Raw genomic sequence first — 16,829 nt, 5'->3', positions numbered from 1 at the left:
CCCCCCCCCCCCTTCCTCACCCGCTGCGCCGAACTGGAGGATTTGCGCGCCACTCGTGGATGTTTTAATATGCGAGAATGAGTCCACTCGCGTTTATCCTGCTGGCTGGATTATTGTGCTTTCAAGTTGATGGTAAGTTGAAGACTTTTTTTTTGATCCTTCGCTTTTCACGTGGCAGATTTAAAGCTAACGCTCAGTCGTGCCCACTTTCGCACAACAGTTGTCAGTTCTTGTCAAACGACTCAGTTAAAATGTCTTTTTTTCCTCATGTCAAACTCTTGCAAAACTTCAATGACCAAATTAGGTTTTTTTTTTGACGTTCGACTGACATTTGTCAGGACCGCGGTGCTCTTGTCTTTGCACGAACGCGAGTGAGCCGACCCGCAATGGAAAGCGGTTAAAATGCAAAACGTCTTCGTCGGCCCAAACAATGCCCGCTTTGAACTTGGTCGCGCAACAACCGACCGAGGAGGGTCTTGGCAGCGTGCGCGGCGATGCCGATTGGTGGTGAAATGCAACAGAAGGTCATTTGAACCTGTTGTGCGGCCGGGCTGTTGTGCAACATGCTGAGCTCATGTCGATTTTCATTTCGGATATGGATTGAATAGTTGCTGGGGTTATTTTCTTTCTTTCTTTCTGCCATTCCGAATGCCTCTTTGTCCAATTTTCCGCTGTCGATTTCGGTCTGTGGGCTGACGGCGGAATGAAGGCGGCGTCAGCTGCTGGCGATAATGTTGACCTCGATGAGACTGAAGGGAAAGAAACTGTGACTCATGACGAGTCCATGAGGTTCCCCTGTCAGACCTTGATTTTGTCCAGCTCTGCCCCAAGTTGTTTTTTTTTTCCTCCTTCTCTCTCTCTCAAATTCTTTTGGTGATCCAAAAGGCAGCCCGTTTGTTGCATATCAGTTCGCTTTTTAGGGGGGTACCTTCAAAACCTGTCGTCTTTGTACTTACGCAAAGTGCACCTCGAGAGAAATGTCTATTTGCTCATACGCCAGATGAAGCTGTTTGGTGAATGTCAAATGAAAGAATAGGTTTGAACTACGTTATGGTGATGTCATGGAGCTCCCCCCTGCCCTCTTCTGTGTTCGGTGAAGTGACTCTTTGACAGTGCAAAACGCCTCTTTGTTCAATTTTCCCCGATGCAATCTGTCAACATGGCGGAAGGAAGGCGGCGTCTGTTTGTCTGAATGCTGATCTTTTTTTAATGATTGCTTTTGAAACACTTCGGAGTCAACATCGCACCTGCGGCGCTCGAACAGCGGACTGAGGAAATCGTTGCCTTTTGTTTGTACAAGTCGGCGCTTCATGCAAAGCTTTTTGTTGCGTGCTTGAATGCAAAATCCAGCTCGGTTTTTGGCCGTCGCCCGCCGCTTTTGTCGCTCGCAGCTGCTCCTACGCTCTATTTTTTTTTTTTGTTCCCATCGAGGCAGATGAAGCAAAGTTTCTGTCAGGTGTTCTACAGAGTCACAAGAACCTCTCGATGAAGGTTCCCTGAAATTGCATTTTGCCTCAATATCACAAAAACAAACGTGGCCTCGAAGTACATCCGACTAAATGGACCCTTTGCTTCTCTTGGTGTCAGGCCACCGGTTGCTAAGCAAGGGCCCGATGGCATTGCCGGTCGCGGTGGATCTTCCTAATCAGGCGCCCCTTCCCTACTCCTCCCCCTTCCATCCTTTTTTTCCAGAGGTAATCTGGGGGGGGGGGAGGGATGGGCTTCCCTGCCACCCCCTCCAAGAGTCCACTTAGGCAGACAAAAAAAAAAAGGCTCTGGCGTTGTATTCTTCAGCAACAAAGCCACGGCTTGTGAATGGCATCAGGCTCCGTGATGAACACGAGAGGTGAGCGGGGGATGTTGCCGTGACCCAGGTTAGGGGTGGGGGGGGGTACATCTTAAAATTAGTTAAGGGGCGCCTACGGGACAGTCGGAGTTAGTTTATCCCTTCGCAAATGAGCCGAGAAACGTTTTTTTTCTTTCAAATCCAGTGTATGTTCAGGGCGTAGTTGGTGGCGTTTAAAATTTTCCAGGGTCAATTTGACCCGGTGGCATGTTGTCGCAAAGAACAAAAGAAACGTCATTTTCAATTTTCAATCATAATTATTACAAAAAAAAAAAACTTTTTGTCAACTTCATAAAATGGGTCAGATTGACAAGCAGGTTCAACCAATGTAAAACGTTGAGGAGGCCCACAGAAAGGCAACATTTCCGCCCGATCGTCGTGCGAGCTGGGAAGTCGTGCCGCCCTGATTCAAAGAGTCAAAGCGAGGACCGAAGCACTTGCGCAGAGAGCCGCCACCGCCGTGTCGCGCTGCGCCCCAAATGTGATGGTTCCGCATCAGTGGGCCGCGTTTAGACCGCATTACCGTAATGGCGCCTCATTTGCCCGAATGGGGCCGCCGCGTAATGAGGGAAGCTCCACCGGAAACACTCGTCCCCGCCCCCGCGCTGTCCACTGCGCTCTCGTCAAGACAGCGAGTGTTTATTCTCTGATTAGCGTCAAAAAAAAAAAAAAAAAAAAAAAAAAAAAAGGGAGCGGCCATCGAGACCAAAAGACTGGCTCGAGAGGCGATCAGAGGGGAAACGGGAACAAAGACGGCGAGCGAAGCGTGCGAATCAGCCGGTCCTCGGTTGGGACGGACATGAGTGCTTCCACGGAGGCCTGTCAGCTCCTATGATCTGTTAATAGCCACGTTTGGCTACAGACAGGCTCGGGTTTCAGCAGCCAACTCTGGGCCTTGTTCCCGTTGAAATGACTTTACCTTTTCACCCAAGTAGAAGAAAGGGGACAACGTCATTGCCTCTTTGGTGTGGGAAAATTGAAATTCAATCAAAGGTGAGAACTGGATATTCCGAAGGGTGTTGAGGTGTCGCCACCGCAGGGCTCCGGTCAGAGAGTTATGAAAGAATGACACTTGATGGCATTTTTATGGTGGCTTTTGTGTTGAATTTTCTGGCGAGTTTCCTGAACGCAATCGACTTCCAGCTGCTCTGCCATTGGCTATTACCGAGCACCTTCCTGGCATCCCATTGGCTAAGAGGGACCTCTACTTTAGGTGTCTATGTGTGTTGATAGATAGATCGGTGTCTATGCAGCGTCCTCATCGTTCGCCATGAGGGGCGAATGACGTTTTAGGTCAAATGTGAATCACCCAGAAAACGTGTTCACCAGTCGGGCGATCGCTCACGATGCTGAAGTTTGCCCCGGACGTTTTCAAAGGATTGTGAAAAGCCGACAAAAGGATCGGTTCGTGACAAAACGCCAGGCAAAAGCCACTTTTCAGGGAAAACATGAACTAAAGAGGGCAAAAAATGGTGAGGATGCAGTTAAAAGTTAAATGGCCATCATTTTTATTCTTGATTCTCTGTTTTTTTACATTGTGCACAACTCTCATTTAACATGTATTCGTTACATTTTGATGCATTAGGAAACATTTTGTCGGAATTTGCGGGGGGGCTTGGAACGAATTAGGGCATTTACATGGAAAATGCGTCTCTCCTTACATTTTCTAGGAAAGAAATTTCTTCCAGGACCAATGAATTTCCTAAGTAGAGGTACCACTGGATAAGGAATTTTGGAACATGAGGTTTTCTTTGTCGTAAGACACAGCAAATAAAACAGCCACACGACCGCTTTTTCTCCCCCACCTTAGCGTTGCTTTATTAAGCATCAGTGAAGCTTAACGATGACATTTACAGAGCAGGGAAGAAAAACAAAGGACCAAATGCTTCAATGAGATTTCAGTTTGATTAGTGCCCATTTATTTGAACTGAAAATTGTCATCAGACGACGACGCTAGTTTTGCATTAAGGAGCCCCAACACCAGATATGAGATAAGATAAGATCAGAGAAGAAAAAAAAAAGTCTCACAATGGAGAAATTCGCAATTTACAGCAGCAACATCAACAAAATATATGCATGCACAAACATAAATGTAAAAATGAACTGTACACAGTACAGAATGAAATATAAAATATAAGATGGAAGGATCACCGGTATACAAACGAAGGCCCGAGGGCCATCCATTTTTCAGTGGCCAAAAACATGCCCCCCCCCCCAAAAAAAAAAAACCACTGAAAATGCCATTGGACATGGGCCGCAAGGTAGGCAGAGTGAGAAGGGAGAGTGTCAGAAAAATAGGCGCCATTACTACAGTCGAACCTCATTACGACGTACCTCGAGGGACATAGCAAAAATTTGTACGTTGAAACGGGAATTCATTGTAGCCATTTCCAACAAAATGGCCGCCAACCACGATGTATAATGCTGTATGAACATTTGTAGATGTAAAAACAGGAACGTAAAATACAATCTAAACACGTCAATTACAAAGACGTGTACACAGTATGAAGAAAAAAATGATTTGATAAGACATGATACCTTGTTCAGATAGTGTTTTGTTTTATTTTTTTCCCTCGTCCGACTCAGTGTTGCTTCTCTCTCCATAATAGAATGTTTGATTTCACAGTGTAGTGAAATAGGGACCCCCGCGAGGACAGCACCAAACGTAATGGGCTTTCATCAAAGGAATGCTAATTCCAATGCTAATGCTAGGTGGGAGTCAGTGTGAAAGCAGTTCATTTAGACTCTGTGGCTTTGATCTTTTTACATTTTTTTTTCCCTCCCTCTTGAGAAGTACACGGAAGAACAAAGTGTCGGCTATGGAAGGAAAAATCTGCATTCCCTTACTTACGCATGTGTGCGAACATTTTGCTTTGCTCACGCACGCAGTGACTGGATCTACCGACTGTTATGAGGGAGGAATTCAAACATGACCGTGCACCTGTGCAGGCTGAGGCCTCCATGGGGGAGGGAGGACCATGCCCTCACCTGTCTCACGCACCTGCACTAACACAATACACATTTGCGATGTGCATGCACACACACACACACACACACACATTTTGTGTCTGCATCATTGTGTGTTGCCTCTCTTCTCTGGATGTTTCCATTGGAGGCTGGAAAGGGAACCACTGTCCAAGGACACATTTTTTGGGGTCGTTTTAAACCTTTCACGTAGAGGTAAAACTAGCACGACGTACGTGTCCAAGTACAGGTAGAGGCTCACTGAAGACAAGTCAAGTAGACACGGCTGTTGGTTTGGAACATTAACCCCACCGCAGGACATCATATTAAAACTGAAAAACTGTAAAACCTTTCACCTGATGATGACACGCTGGAGTCGTTATGTTCAAGTAGGGATGAAAGGCAAGCGCGCCATCGTTAAAACGTTGAGACGGTTGGCACGCGGCGCAACATGATACGAGTTCTGGTTTGGGTGTCGGACGACCTTGACTTTGACGCCGTGTTTCTAAATAGCCTTGTTGCGTCACCGACGCATTTCCTCAGGTGGCCTCGTTGAACGCATTAAAACGTCGTGAAGGAGTAGTTGCAATGGAGAGAATGATCGCCTGACTATTCGGGATTTTAGGGCGTTTTCCCTCTTCATAGAGGCGCTCACTACTGCCCATCCATGTTGCAATGAGAGTTGCAAGTTCAAGTCCGCTGTGGTTGATCTCAAAGGTGTGCCCCAAGGCACCTTGCTTTGGAAGCACAGATGGAACAGAAAGCGGCCTTTTCTTCACCGGAACCAATGAAATTTTCTGAAATGTGAAGTTTCAACTTGGCTTGAATTCAATACCTGACGCATGAATGAAGAGGTGGCTAGCCTATGACGAGCCTTCAAGCATCTGCTCCAAATGCTTCTTCTTCATGTGTGAATACATCCCGAGTTGATTGAATGCATCTCCTGGCTCCTGGTCAGATTCTCAAGCGGAGTAAAGCCTTAACGGCGCCCTTGAACGTTTGAACCGCAAAGTGGTTCCGCTGCAACACCCATCTTGCGTAGCGCCTTGATTCAATCCAATTGCTGGTTTGTAGATGCAGTCGCCACGTTCGCACTGGCCATCGGAGACGATTTTTTTCTTTTATGGGCTTTTACCCGACTCACTTGCCTTTGCGTAAGGTCGTGATGAGGTAGTCGAGATTACCCACCGCGGTGTGGCGTTTAACATCGACTCACTGACCGAGGCCCTTTGCGTCAAACGTGCTGATTGCTGACGCTAGCGCGCATTTAATGAGCAGAATATGTGAAGCCGCAACAGCTGCGTGGCTTGGGAGACTTCTGTCAAGGGGACGGGCGCATAAATGGCGGCCTTATCGCTGCTTTCTCCAGTCGCCATCACGCGAGCCTTCGTTCGGACGCTCATCAGTCACAAGGCCGCGCCTTCAACAAATAGCGCGTGGCTTGGTTTCCTGCTTTCCCAGTTTGGAGCTCGGCTGCCGACTCCCCCCGTGCGGGGAGCAAAGGACGATGGGAAGGGCAGCTGTTGTCCAGCGACGTGCACAGCGTCACGCCGCACCTCCGCGTTACTCATTGAGTAGCGCGGATGCGTGTCACTGACGCAAGCGTTAGTTCTCCAAGCAATAAGCCGCACGCGTGTTTGCATTCTCCTCCATTCAGAGCGCTCGGCAATGCGGGCGAGGCCACAATCAATTGATGCCATTCATCTCCTTTCACCGCAAGAACACTTTCAAGTAGCCACACGCTCTAATGTTGAGCGTTTTTTTTTTTTTTTTTGTGTTTGTTTTGTTTTGTTTTGTGGGCGCGTGCGTGTGATTTCTCCCAACGCAGCTGCGTTAGCGTGCACGGCACAAGGACAACGGCACGGGAATGCAAACACGCCATCACGGAAATTCACACGCTTGGACTTGACGATGAAGCTTGATTATAAAGCCTCACCGGTCAAACTCAATCAGGACAAAAACGAGCGGCAACGAAGCACGCCGCCGATATGCCGCGGCTCCATCTGATCGTTGTTGGGATGCGAGCAGGGTATCTTCTAGAGTTACGCCCGTGTTTGCTCGCAGTTTCGAGATCTGTTGAGGACAGATTCGGGTTTCGAGATCTGTTGAGGACAGACTCGAGCGCGGGGGCTGCTCTTGTATGCACTGCAATGACGCAACAAATCCTTTCAAGAGCGCCTGAAGGATAAAAACGTCTGCATAGAAATGATTCTCGGTCTGAATAAAGCGGCAATATTCCTCCACCGCACTTTTCAAAGACCTACGGGAAGGTCATTTGCCATCGGCAGGGTCGGAACGGAGTGTAGTTCATTCGCCGCTGACAAGCCGGGAAGATGAATCTCAGTTGAGCGACCCCGTCGCGTTGAAGCGTCATGGCGGACCGCTTCGGAGTCACGCACGGTCAGGGACGTCGTTCCTTCGCCTTTGCCGTTTCCTTCCGCGGCGACATGACGGATATGAGTCCGCTGGACGAGAGATGGGGGAGGAGGAGGCGGCGGCGGCGGCGTGTACGAGTGCGTCAGCCGTGTCCTCTGACAATTCTCATTCTTGACGGCTTTTGCCTGCAATTTCGCCGTCCACGTTGTCTGGATTCAACTCGGGGTTTATTTTTTACGTCAGATTTTTTTAATGTTTCGACTGTCAATGTTGGAGTTTGTGGGTGAGGTTGTGGCTTCTATTGGGTCCCTGTGACCACAGCCCACGTCTGTTGGCGCCCTCAGGGGAGCCCTTCCTCCGTTTTTATGCCGTCGGAGAGGAGCGCTCGTCTATTGATTTTTTTTTTTTTTCGTTCTTGTCGGTGGGCTCAAATTTCTCCTGGGAGCTAATGAAAATGATTAGAAAAAAATCATCGAAGGTTCGGCGCCTTCTGTTGCCCGCACGAATAAATATGTGACGGGAATAATGGGAAAGACCACGTCTTGTGTGTGTGTGTGTGTGGGTGTGTGTGTGTGTGGTCAAGATTCTTTTTTCTTTCCCAGCTGTAGCCTTTAAAAGATGCTAAATAAACCCTGTACACCACAAGCTTGTCTGATGCTTGTTGTTTTGTGGGGGAAATTACAGCGGACTCCAGTGAGGCTGCCAGAAGTAATCGGGGTGGGGGGGGGGGGACGGCAGGCTTCTGGTTGAGTAATCCTTCTCTGATTTCATTAGCTCTTCGCTGGTCTGTGGGCTCCCGTTTGCCTCCAGTGAGAGCTGACTGGCTGTGAAACTATTGCAAGTGTGATTGCAAACAGAGAGCTTGTTGCTTCGCGCTGAGGTTGGGGGGGGGGGGGTTTTGTTTCCAGCGTGTGTGCCTTGAGACCCGGTGAAGTGCACTCGCCCCAAACTCAGAGAGCACTTGATTAGACGGCAGCAATGAGCATGAAAAAAAAGAGCATTTAGTGCAATGAGAGCAGGACTGCGCAAGGCCAACGGACAAGGCGGGGCAGGGCGCACACACTTTGTTTACCGCTGAAGGCGACCTATTCTGCATCCAAAACAATCTTTAAAACCGTTGCCAGGTGTCGTGATCATCCGTCCGTTTATAACATGCTTCTGTCAAAATATCAGAAGAATGATGGCACATTGTTTCACGTTGTTTATCTCGTCGTGAAATGAGCCTGTTTTGGGTGGGCGGTCCTGTCTCCGAGAGTTGGCCATTGCTGCTTGTCCTCAAGGCCTTCAGTCTCTGCAGAAAAAGCATCAAGACCTGTAAAAGTCAAAGTATGGATTGTATTTTCACTCGTGGAGGCAGCACTTCATGACTCAGCCACCAACTTGTACTTGAATCTCGCAGAGGCATGCGTGTGGCGCATGAAAGTACGCCTGCGCACCCGACCAGGTCATCACCTCTGCTGGGCATGTGAGCATGTCCCGCTTCTCAGAAGCTGTCACTCATATGTGTTGAGACCGCAGCTCTGCTTACCTTTTGGCTAAATACTTCATGTCGTTGTTTGAAATATTCGGACCCAGCCTGGCTGCAAGGTCACGGGCAGAGACACTCTGCGTAATGACGAGTCCAGACACCGATCAGACAATCAACATTCATATCTGGCCCTGGATCCAATTTTCAGAGTCTTGTCCTCATTCGGGTTGCGGGTAACTGGAGCCGCTCCAAGGTGACTTTGAACAAGAGGTATTTTATTTATTTGTTTTGTTTTTTTTTTTACCTTGGACTGATTGCCAGTCAATCACGAGGCCTGTCATGTTTTAGCAAATACCCGCAGAGCGGCAACAGATGCATCGACGAGATGGACGGACGGGACAGAGATTGATTGAACGGAAGTCAAATAGGTTTACCGGTGTTGAGTTTCAAAGAAGGCCCTGAGTCAAGCCCTGGTCTTTCCCCAAAGACCAGGGCTTGGCAAATTCGGGGTGAACAGATGCAACTCACTTTCTGTCCCTCTGCGTCTGTTTTTAAACGGCGCTAGGATTGAATTATGCACCGCGGCAGCAGCGAGCTCTGTTCTGCTCAGCCGCATCTGAGGGCCCATTTAGCAAGCTACCGGGGCCTGATCACCAATCAATGGCAGGGAAATGGGAGGAATTAGCACAAATTAGGCAGACGGGAGTCCAGACTACCTTCTGTTCACGGGTCAATATGCCACCGGCTTCTTTGGAAGCGAGGCACTGGAGTCATGAATGCGCGTGCGAGCCGCAGACCTGACGGACTGAAACCATTGGGGAGAGTGCAGCTTGTCAAGGCTTCCCCCCCCCGGGGAGATTTAAGTGGATGGGCTCGCGCTACATGTGCATACTGAGCCAAACAAAGCGCAGGCCTTTCCCACTTTCTACTTCGACGTGCGACGCCACATCCTATTCGGCAAGCGCGGGGCGTCCCTCAGGGAAGGGCACGCTCACCAACTGGCCTCCGTGACATGCACACATGCGGCAACTCATTTCAAGACAAAGCAGCTCAGCGCTCTTTTTAATGACAGTTTCTCCGTGAGGCCAAACATTTTCGTGGGTCAATGTGAGCCATTGCATTTTTCTTTCTGTTTTCTGTCTGATCAACAGGCAAACCGGTGCAGTGTCTGCTCTGTTTCCTTTATGTTACGGGCCGTGATGGCTGTTGCTTATAATGGCACGCGTGGTCACGGGTCGATCAAAAGGAGATCTTCCGTCCAAAAAGGTTGGGCACCCCTGAGCGCTCTCTCGCTCTCTCTGTCTACCCAATATGCTGATTAATTGAATTCAATGGAAATAAGATGGGATAAAAATGAATGTATCATCTGGAAAAACAAATGTCAGCGTATAATGCAAAGATATATGCCCCCCCCCAGGTGGTATAATAGACATATTGACGCACGGGGGGCTCTTGTGTCAACATACCATGTAAATGATGATGATACCACACTGTTTGTTTTGAACACAGGTCAGTTTGACCTGCGACTTAACAGGAGGGTTAACATTTAGCTGCCTACCAGGGGTCAATTTGACCCGTAACATGACAGAAGGGCTATTAACATTTTGCCTGCCAAGCCAATCCAACATTTCCCCAAGTTGAAAGAGCTCGGTTTTTCTTTTACGGCTTCTGCCGTTTGATGGCGGCCCGCCGGCTGTTTGATTGTGAAGCGGCTCCCTTGGCTTCCGCCGTTTAAATATGTTCGTGGACACACGCACGCGCGCAGCAGTCAAGACTCAGGGAGTATTATCTTGGCTGCCAGACTCCCAACGCTCACCCACTGCCATCCCGAATAAAAAATGGGAGGAGGGCAAGGTTCGCCGCCCCCCGAGGGGATGGGGTGGGGGTGGGGGGGGGATTAACGTTCGACGTGAGCCGAAACCCCCGGCATAAATATTCACGTCGGACGACCATCTTGACAACGGTGCACTCAACAGTTTTGGACTTGTTTGCGCTTCGTGGTGAAATATCTCCTTCCTTTTTTTTTTTTTTTTTTGTAAGCGTTGTTGCCGCGCGGGCACTTTTTATGCCTTCGTTCACTATTCACCCTTGGGTCCAATTATCCACAAGCTTGCACTTGTAGTGTAGCAAAGAGCAGATGGTTGCTTTTTGTCCAGGTTCAACTGGTGATTAAAGGATCTGCTTTTTTAAAATGTATTTATTTTTAATGCAGGGTCTAACCCACGGCAAAGCAACGTGTAGCTTCGTGAGTTTTGGTTACAGACTTCGTGTGGAGGGGAAGTGACTTTTTTTGACATTTTGAGTCGCGCGGAACCCCGGAATTCACCCGAGAGACTGTTTCCGTGCCTCGGTGGGTGCTGCTGTTTTGGTCAGCATTAGAATTGACGGCATGTGACTTTTTGTCAGCGCTAACGTGTATCTGAACAGAATTCATGACGGTCACTTTGTTGGGAGAATGTTTGTGACGACAAGAATTTTCCCTTCTGAAATATTTGCGGTTCAGTTGGGATGGGCCAAAGAGGAGGAGGCGTCCACTGGATTTCTTTGTCCTTTGCGTGGACGAGCAATTTACGTATTCTCGTTCCTTGTCTTTAGCAAGCGTTTCTGGTTTGCCTCGTTTCATTGACAGCGTCATTTGTCGTACTTGGTCACTCTTGTCGTGTTTTCATAAATCTTATCCTCGTCTACATTTGCGGGACCCAAGAAAAGTAGATGCTCCAGTCGAGTACCGATACCAGAAATATCGACTCAAGCAGAGTATTTGAAATGTATGACTTCCCTCCGCCGGCTCTTTCCAACATGTTGTACTTTGCCCTTTGACGTGAACCCCGGCCGTCGATTCTCTGGTGTTTCTTGGACGTTAAACGCCATTTCCCCCTCCCCCCCGCGTTTTCCTCCAGGATCCCGTCTGCGCCAGGAGGACTCGCCGCCCCGGATCGCGGAGCACCCCTCTGACCTGATCGTGTCCAAGGGCGAGCCGGCCACCCTCAACTGTAAGGCGGAGGGCCGGCCCACGCCCAGCGTGGAGTGGTACAAGGATGGCGAGCGGGTGGAGACGGACAAGGACGACCCGCGCTCGCACCGCATGCTGTTGCCCAGCGGCTCGCTCTTCTTCCTGCGCATCGTGCACGGGCGGCGGAGCAAACCCGATGAGGGCGCCTACGTCTGCGTGGCCCGCAACTACCTGGGCGAGGCCGTCAGCCGCAACGCCTCGCTGGAAGTCGCATGTGAGTCCAGACTCGGTTTCTTCCACGTGTCCTTTTGTAAATTGACCTTCAGACATTTCATCGTGCTTCGCTTTTGGTTTCGGTGGTACCGAAGCGCTCTTGGAAACATTTGTGATGATTCTTCACCAAATGCATTGATTGTCGGGAGTCTTGGGGTCTGCTGGAGGTTTTCTTTGCCGCGTCGTGCCGACTCATGTCGGGATCAGCGAGTCTGTTCGTGGTCTTGAGGAGCGTGGTCTTAGATCTGCTCCACGGGTCAAGTGCCCTGAGGCAACTTCTCTTGTCATTCAGCGCTACATGAATCGAAGAGAATTCAGTGTGGGCCTCTACATACCCCGAAACTCAGCCAAGTGCCTGTATCCGGGTGAAAATAGGTATTCAAGGGCTCCGGAATACAACCCCCCGCCCCCACTCTCTTCCCCCCCATAACTCACTGTATAGGACCCACTGGAAAGTTGGATAAAATTGCCACCAGTTTCATTGACTGAACGGGAAGATGACGGGTTGTCATGTTTTTTGTGGGGTGGGGGAGGGAGGGAGGTGTCATTTTGCCCATTTCCAGCAGCAGGACAATTTCACCTAAGGCATCACGAGAAAAAAATTCTCCATGACCCAAGCATAAAGTCGAGCATTTTGGTTTGAGGCGGCCATTTTTGACAGATGCACAGGGGGCTTTGACGCGACGGCGAAAACATGGCCAGTCTTTTGTTGGCAGGTCTCAGAACCTGGACGCAAATCCGCCAGCGGCGGATCAAAGTTTAATGGATATTTATTTTTTTTCTGCCCAGGTTGTGCCAGTTGCGAGTGACAGGCAAAAAAAAATATATAAAGGGATCCTTAGATCAAATGACCTTTGAAGAAGAGCTTCAGGTGGGCTTCCAATGGGGCTCAGAGACCCGAGGCTTTGCAGGACTTGGGATTGAAAACATAATTCCACCGCAATGTTTTTTTTTAATACGGTTGCGGCTGCAGTTTAATTGACCGAACTTGTTGTCTGTCAGCCATTCACAGGACACAACGATTCTTTGTGCTTCGTTAAGCACCTCCGCCGCCCCGAGTTCATCTTCTACTTCCCTTTAAGTGTATTTCCAGTTATTGCTGCCTTGTGATCTGCGGGAAATTGGCTTATGTGTTGGGAGAGAGAATATAGTGGGGGGGGGCCAGGGGGGTGGTGCCCACCTTTTGATCGAGTCCCCCTGCTTCCCCCTGGGCCTTTTAAGAAGACCTCTCGACCCCCCTCCCCAGGTGCGACACTGCGACAGCAGCTTGATCTATTGATCGTCGTAAGAGGCGCTCTCGGGCCCGAAATGAAAATTCATCAAAAATAGATGGACTCAGTGGATTATTTGGGATTTCTCCCTCCTCATCATATTTTCTCAGCCGGACTCCACACACACCCTCTTTTGTGTAAGCAGCTGAAGAAAAGCCATAGAACAAGGGTGCCCAAGTCGGGTCCTCAAGAGCTCGTATCCAGCCTGGTTTCAAGGTCTCCCTCCTCCAACGCACCTGCTTCAAATCATTAGCGATCTTTGCAAAAAAAGCCTGATCGCCATCGCGATCGTTCACATCGGCTGATTTGAAGGAGGGAAACACGTCGAGCAGGCTGGATAGATGCTCGTGAGGACCCCGACAAATTATTGCGTGCGTACCCGATGGAGGAGTCAACAGTTTTTCAGAGTTTGTGTCGTGACCTTGGAAACAACATCGCATGACTCGGCATTAAATATAAAAGGTGATTCAACAAGATTTTTTTCTTTTTCCGTCATATACGAGGGTCAGAAAGGTCAGAGTCATCTTGCATCATGACAACGCAAGGCCTCACGCGGCAGCCCAAACGCTGCAGACCATCAACGAGCTGGATTGGGAGCTGCTTCCTCATGCGTTGCGAGCGAGCGACTGAACGAGACATCGGGCCAAAAATGTTTACGCTGAGGGATGACGGAAGCTTGTGCCTAGATGGGAAAAGTGTGTGACAGTGTTGGGAAATTACGTTGAGGAAAAAAAAAAAGTAAGCTTCTATCTGTATTCGTCCTTATCCCGAAAAAAATTCACCTTATTTATTGAATGCCCCTCGCAATAACCTCGTAATCGCCGTCCAAATTCACGATGAGACATTCGCCGGCTCATTTTCCGGGCTCAGTGCTTTCTTCGTTTTCTCTTTCAACCAAGATCTTCTGGGGGGCTTTTGTGGGGGGGGAGGAGTGTGTTTTGGTGGGAGTCTTAATCTCCCCGCCTTTGGCTTACCACGGTGATTAGCTTTATCAGGCCCCGACATCCCTCCAGTTATTGTAAAGCTCAAGCTAATGGCACAAGAAAAAAAGCAACGTTTCAATCCCTATCTGTGTTAAAATGGTTTTGCAGCCATGATCAGTCCGTCCCAGCCTCCCTGCCCCCGATCCACTACCTTATCCCCTCGCTCCCCCCTCACCCCACCGCCGTTCCACCCGTTCACGAGTGGCTGAGCATGGACCCCGGTGAGATAATTGAATTGCAGCTCTGAAACAGATTGAAGTCAGTGTCCGCGGAACGCCGGACATCATACTGGGTGCCGCATCGGGAGAGAAAAAAAAAAAAAAGAGGAAATGTGGAGCAAAGAGGAAGGTGGGTGGGGCGACGCCCCCAAAAGGCACCTCTGTATTATTAAATAGGAGCGATGTTGGGGGAGTGTGGTGTGTACATGTTTTGTTGGTGCAATGCTAATAAATGGATGGTTGACTTGAGACTGTTGTGTACATGGCTCAATTTGGGGGGAAAAAAATCTAACAAAATCTGGTTTGTCATTGGAGGTCACCTGGAAATGGGCCAAAATGGCAACTTCAAACCAAAACCACAGACTCCCCGTCTACTTTTGGGGGCATGGCTTCTTGAGATTTTTTTTGTGGGGCTACTCACGGTAGACATGCCCACCAAAATTGGATCTTGCTAAGTATCCACTTTAAGACACAACCTTCAAAATTGACTGTGCGAAATGTTAAGGCGTGATGAAGCGTCACTCATCTGTCCGATATGGGTGGGTGAAATTTTGAGCCAAATTTGTCTTGATAAAAATAGTGACGACATCCCAATGACCTTAAAATAGTCCCTTCACATCAATTTGTCAGACTGGCTGCGTGCTTTCCGGGATGGCTTCTTGACACTTCTTTTTTTTTTTTTTTTTTCTTTTTTCACGGGTGCACTCACAACAGACAGGCCGAGCAAATTTTGCTTCTGAGGCTGATTTGTTTCATTTCCTCTTCTTCGTTTTCTCTCCTTAAAAAGCCAAATCATCTTAGTGAGCTGCTTTGTCACCGCAGCCCTCCCAAAGTGCCCCGGAGTCAGCACAGGCGCGATAGATCTGTCGCTTCGAAGAAAGGATGTGCCCCCCTTTTCTCTTTTTCCGAATGAACTGGGTCAATGAGCAGCTTCATAAATCACTGTGTCAGGAGCGCTCGCTGCAGCGCTGCTGAATAAATTGCCTTCTTGGCATATATATATATATATATATATATATATCGTGCGTGTTTGTGTGTGTGTGTGTGTGTGTGTACATATAGACGAGTATGAGTCCGCTCACTTGGGGCAAAAGCGTCGCCTGGAAAATGTTAGGGGGCTGAGTAGGCAAATCAAGTCGATGTTTTATTTTTTTTGGGGGGGGGGGTTGTATTTTTTTTATTTATTTTTTAATGCGTCCTCAAATGGGACTGGTTGACTTTTTTTTTTTCTTTTACAAAGGCTCCTCTGATATCACCTAATGTTCCGGTTCCCCAATTAAGCCGTGAGGTTGGTTGCATTCGGCAAAGTAATTAGCGAGGAAATGGAGCAGAGTGGGGAGAGAGAGAGCGAGCGAGCGAGGGAAGTGGTAAACACACGAGGAGGAAGAGGAAGAGGAAGAGGAGGAGCGGCTAATAAAGAGAGGGAGCGGCCAGGGAGGAGCGGAGCAGGTGGGAAGCCAGGTTGAAGCCTTTCACCAGCGCTCATCTGGGCTCATTATGACTTTTCCAGAAATGAGACGGTGTCCGTGGCAAGCGCACACAATCAACACACAAACAACCAAGACAGGGAGGGGGGGAAAAAAAAAAAAAAAAACCCGGCGCACTCATTTAATCCCCACATGGAAGTCCTCGAGTCATAATGAAGGCTAATGAAGACCCAAGCAACAATGCAATCATTGCCGCACATTAATGATGCATGCTACAGTTAGGATGTAAAATCAGAACATTTAGTTGGGTCTCATTTGGATTGAAATGTGCCCTGACTCGCCCCAATGTTAGGAACACCTGCGCAATCGGGCGGGAGCCGATGCAAGAAAGAGCTCATGCCCAACAAGGGCTGAAAATGCTGGCGTCCCTCTGCCAGTAGGGGGCCCCCTATCAATCTCTGGCGCAAAACATTTCATCTCTTGGACAAGTTTGTCTTTGAAGGACCCTGAAAACGGTCAGTGTGCTGCCTGGATGACATCCGACGTTCCATCTTGTCAAAGATAGCTTCTTGAGACTTTTTTTTGGGGGGGGGGGGGGTCTAACTTCTCTTCAAAAGATTCCGGCAGGCCCTACAAAAGCCAGACCGGTCCCGGACAATTTTGCATTTGAAGGGTACTGCAAATGGCCAAAATGGCCCGAAATAGCGGCTTCCGCCCAAAATGGCAGACTTGCGACTTTTTGTGGTTCTACTCATGCTGTTGCCACAGCATGCGAGACACGCTTTGGGGGCTGAATTTAAAAAAAAAAAAAAACTTGACTGAAAAGGCGAGAATGTTGTCCCCAGATGGCGAGGCGCCGCCTGGGTGTGGGCAACATCTTGTTGAGATAAAGTGCACGCGGGGACACGCTCCCCGATCAGACACGTGTCCGTGCGAATTGACTGAAGAGGTGTTGTTGTTGTTATCTGTTGAGATTCACACACTCACGCTTGAAGTTCCAAAGCTAGCAAGCTCTCAGTTCAGCGAGCATCAAATGATGACGTCTGCGGG

General features: G+C 48.9%; 1 protein-coding gene across 1 annotated transcript in view; it reads left to right on the top strand.

The window, feature by feature from the left end:
* The window catches only part of robo2 (roundabout, axon guidance receptor, homolog 2 (Drosophila)), a 294,794-nt gene that overhangs the window by 105,207 nt on the left and 172,758 nt on the right, over positions 1 to 16,829 (top strand). Inside the window, exon 2 of the mRNA XM_019865530.1 lies at positions 11,555 to 11,881. Within this exon, the coding sequence (XP_019721089.1) occupies positions 11,555 to 11,881 (327 nt within the window). The remainder of the gene's footprint in view (positions 1 to 11,554; positions 11,882 to 16,829) is intronic.

Source organism: Hippocampus comes, unplaced genomic scaffold (genome assembly GCF_001891065.2).
Source record: "Hippocampus comes isolate QL1 unplaced genomic scaffold, H_comes_QL1_v1.1 scaffold140, whole genome shotgun sequence".
Taxonomy (NCBI): domain Eukaryota; kingdom Metazoa; phylum Chordata; class Actinopteri; order Syngnathiformes; family Syngnathidae; genus Hippocampus; species Hippocampus comes.
This window is presented reverse-complemented; position numbering and strand designations above follow the sequence as displayed.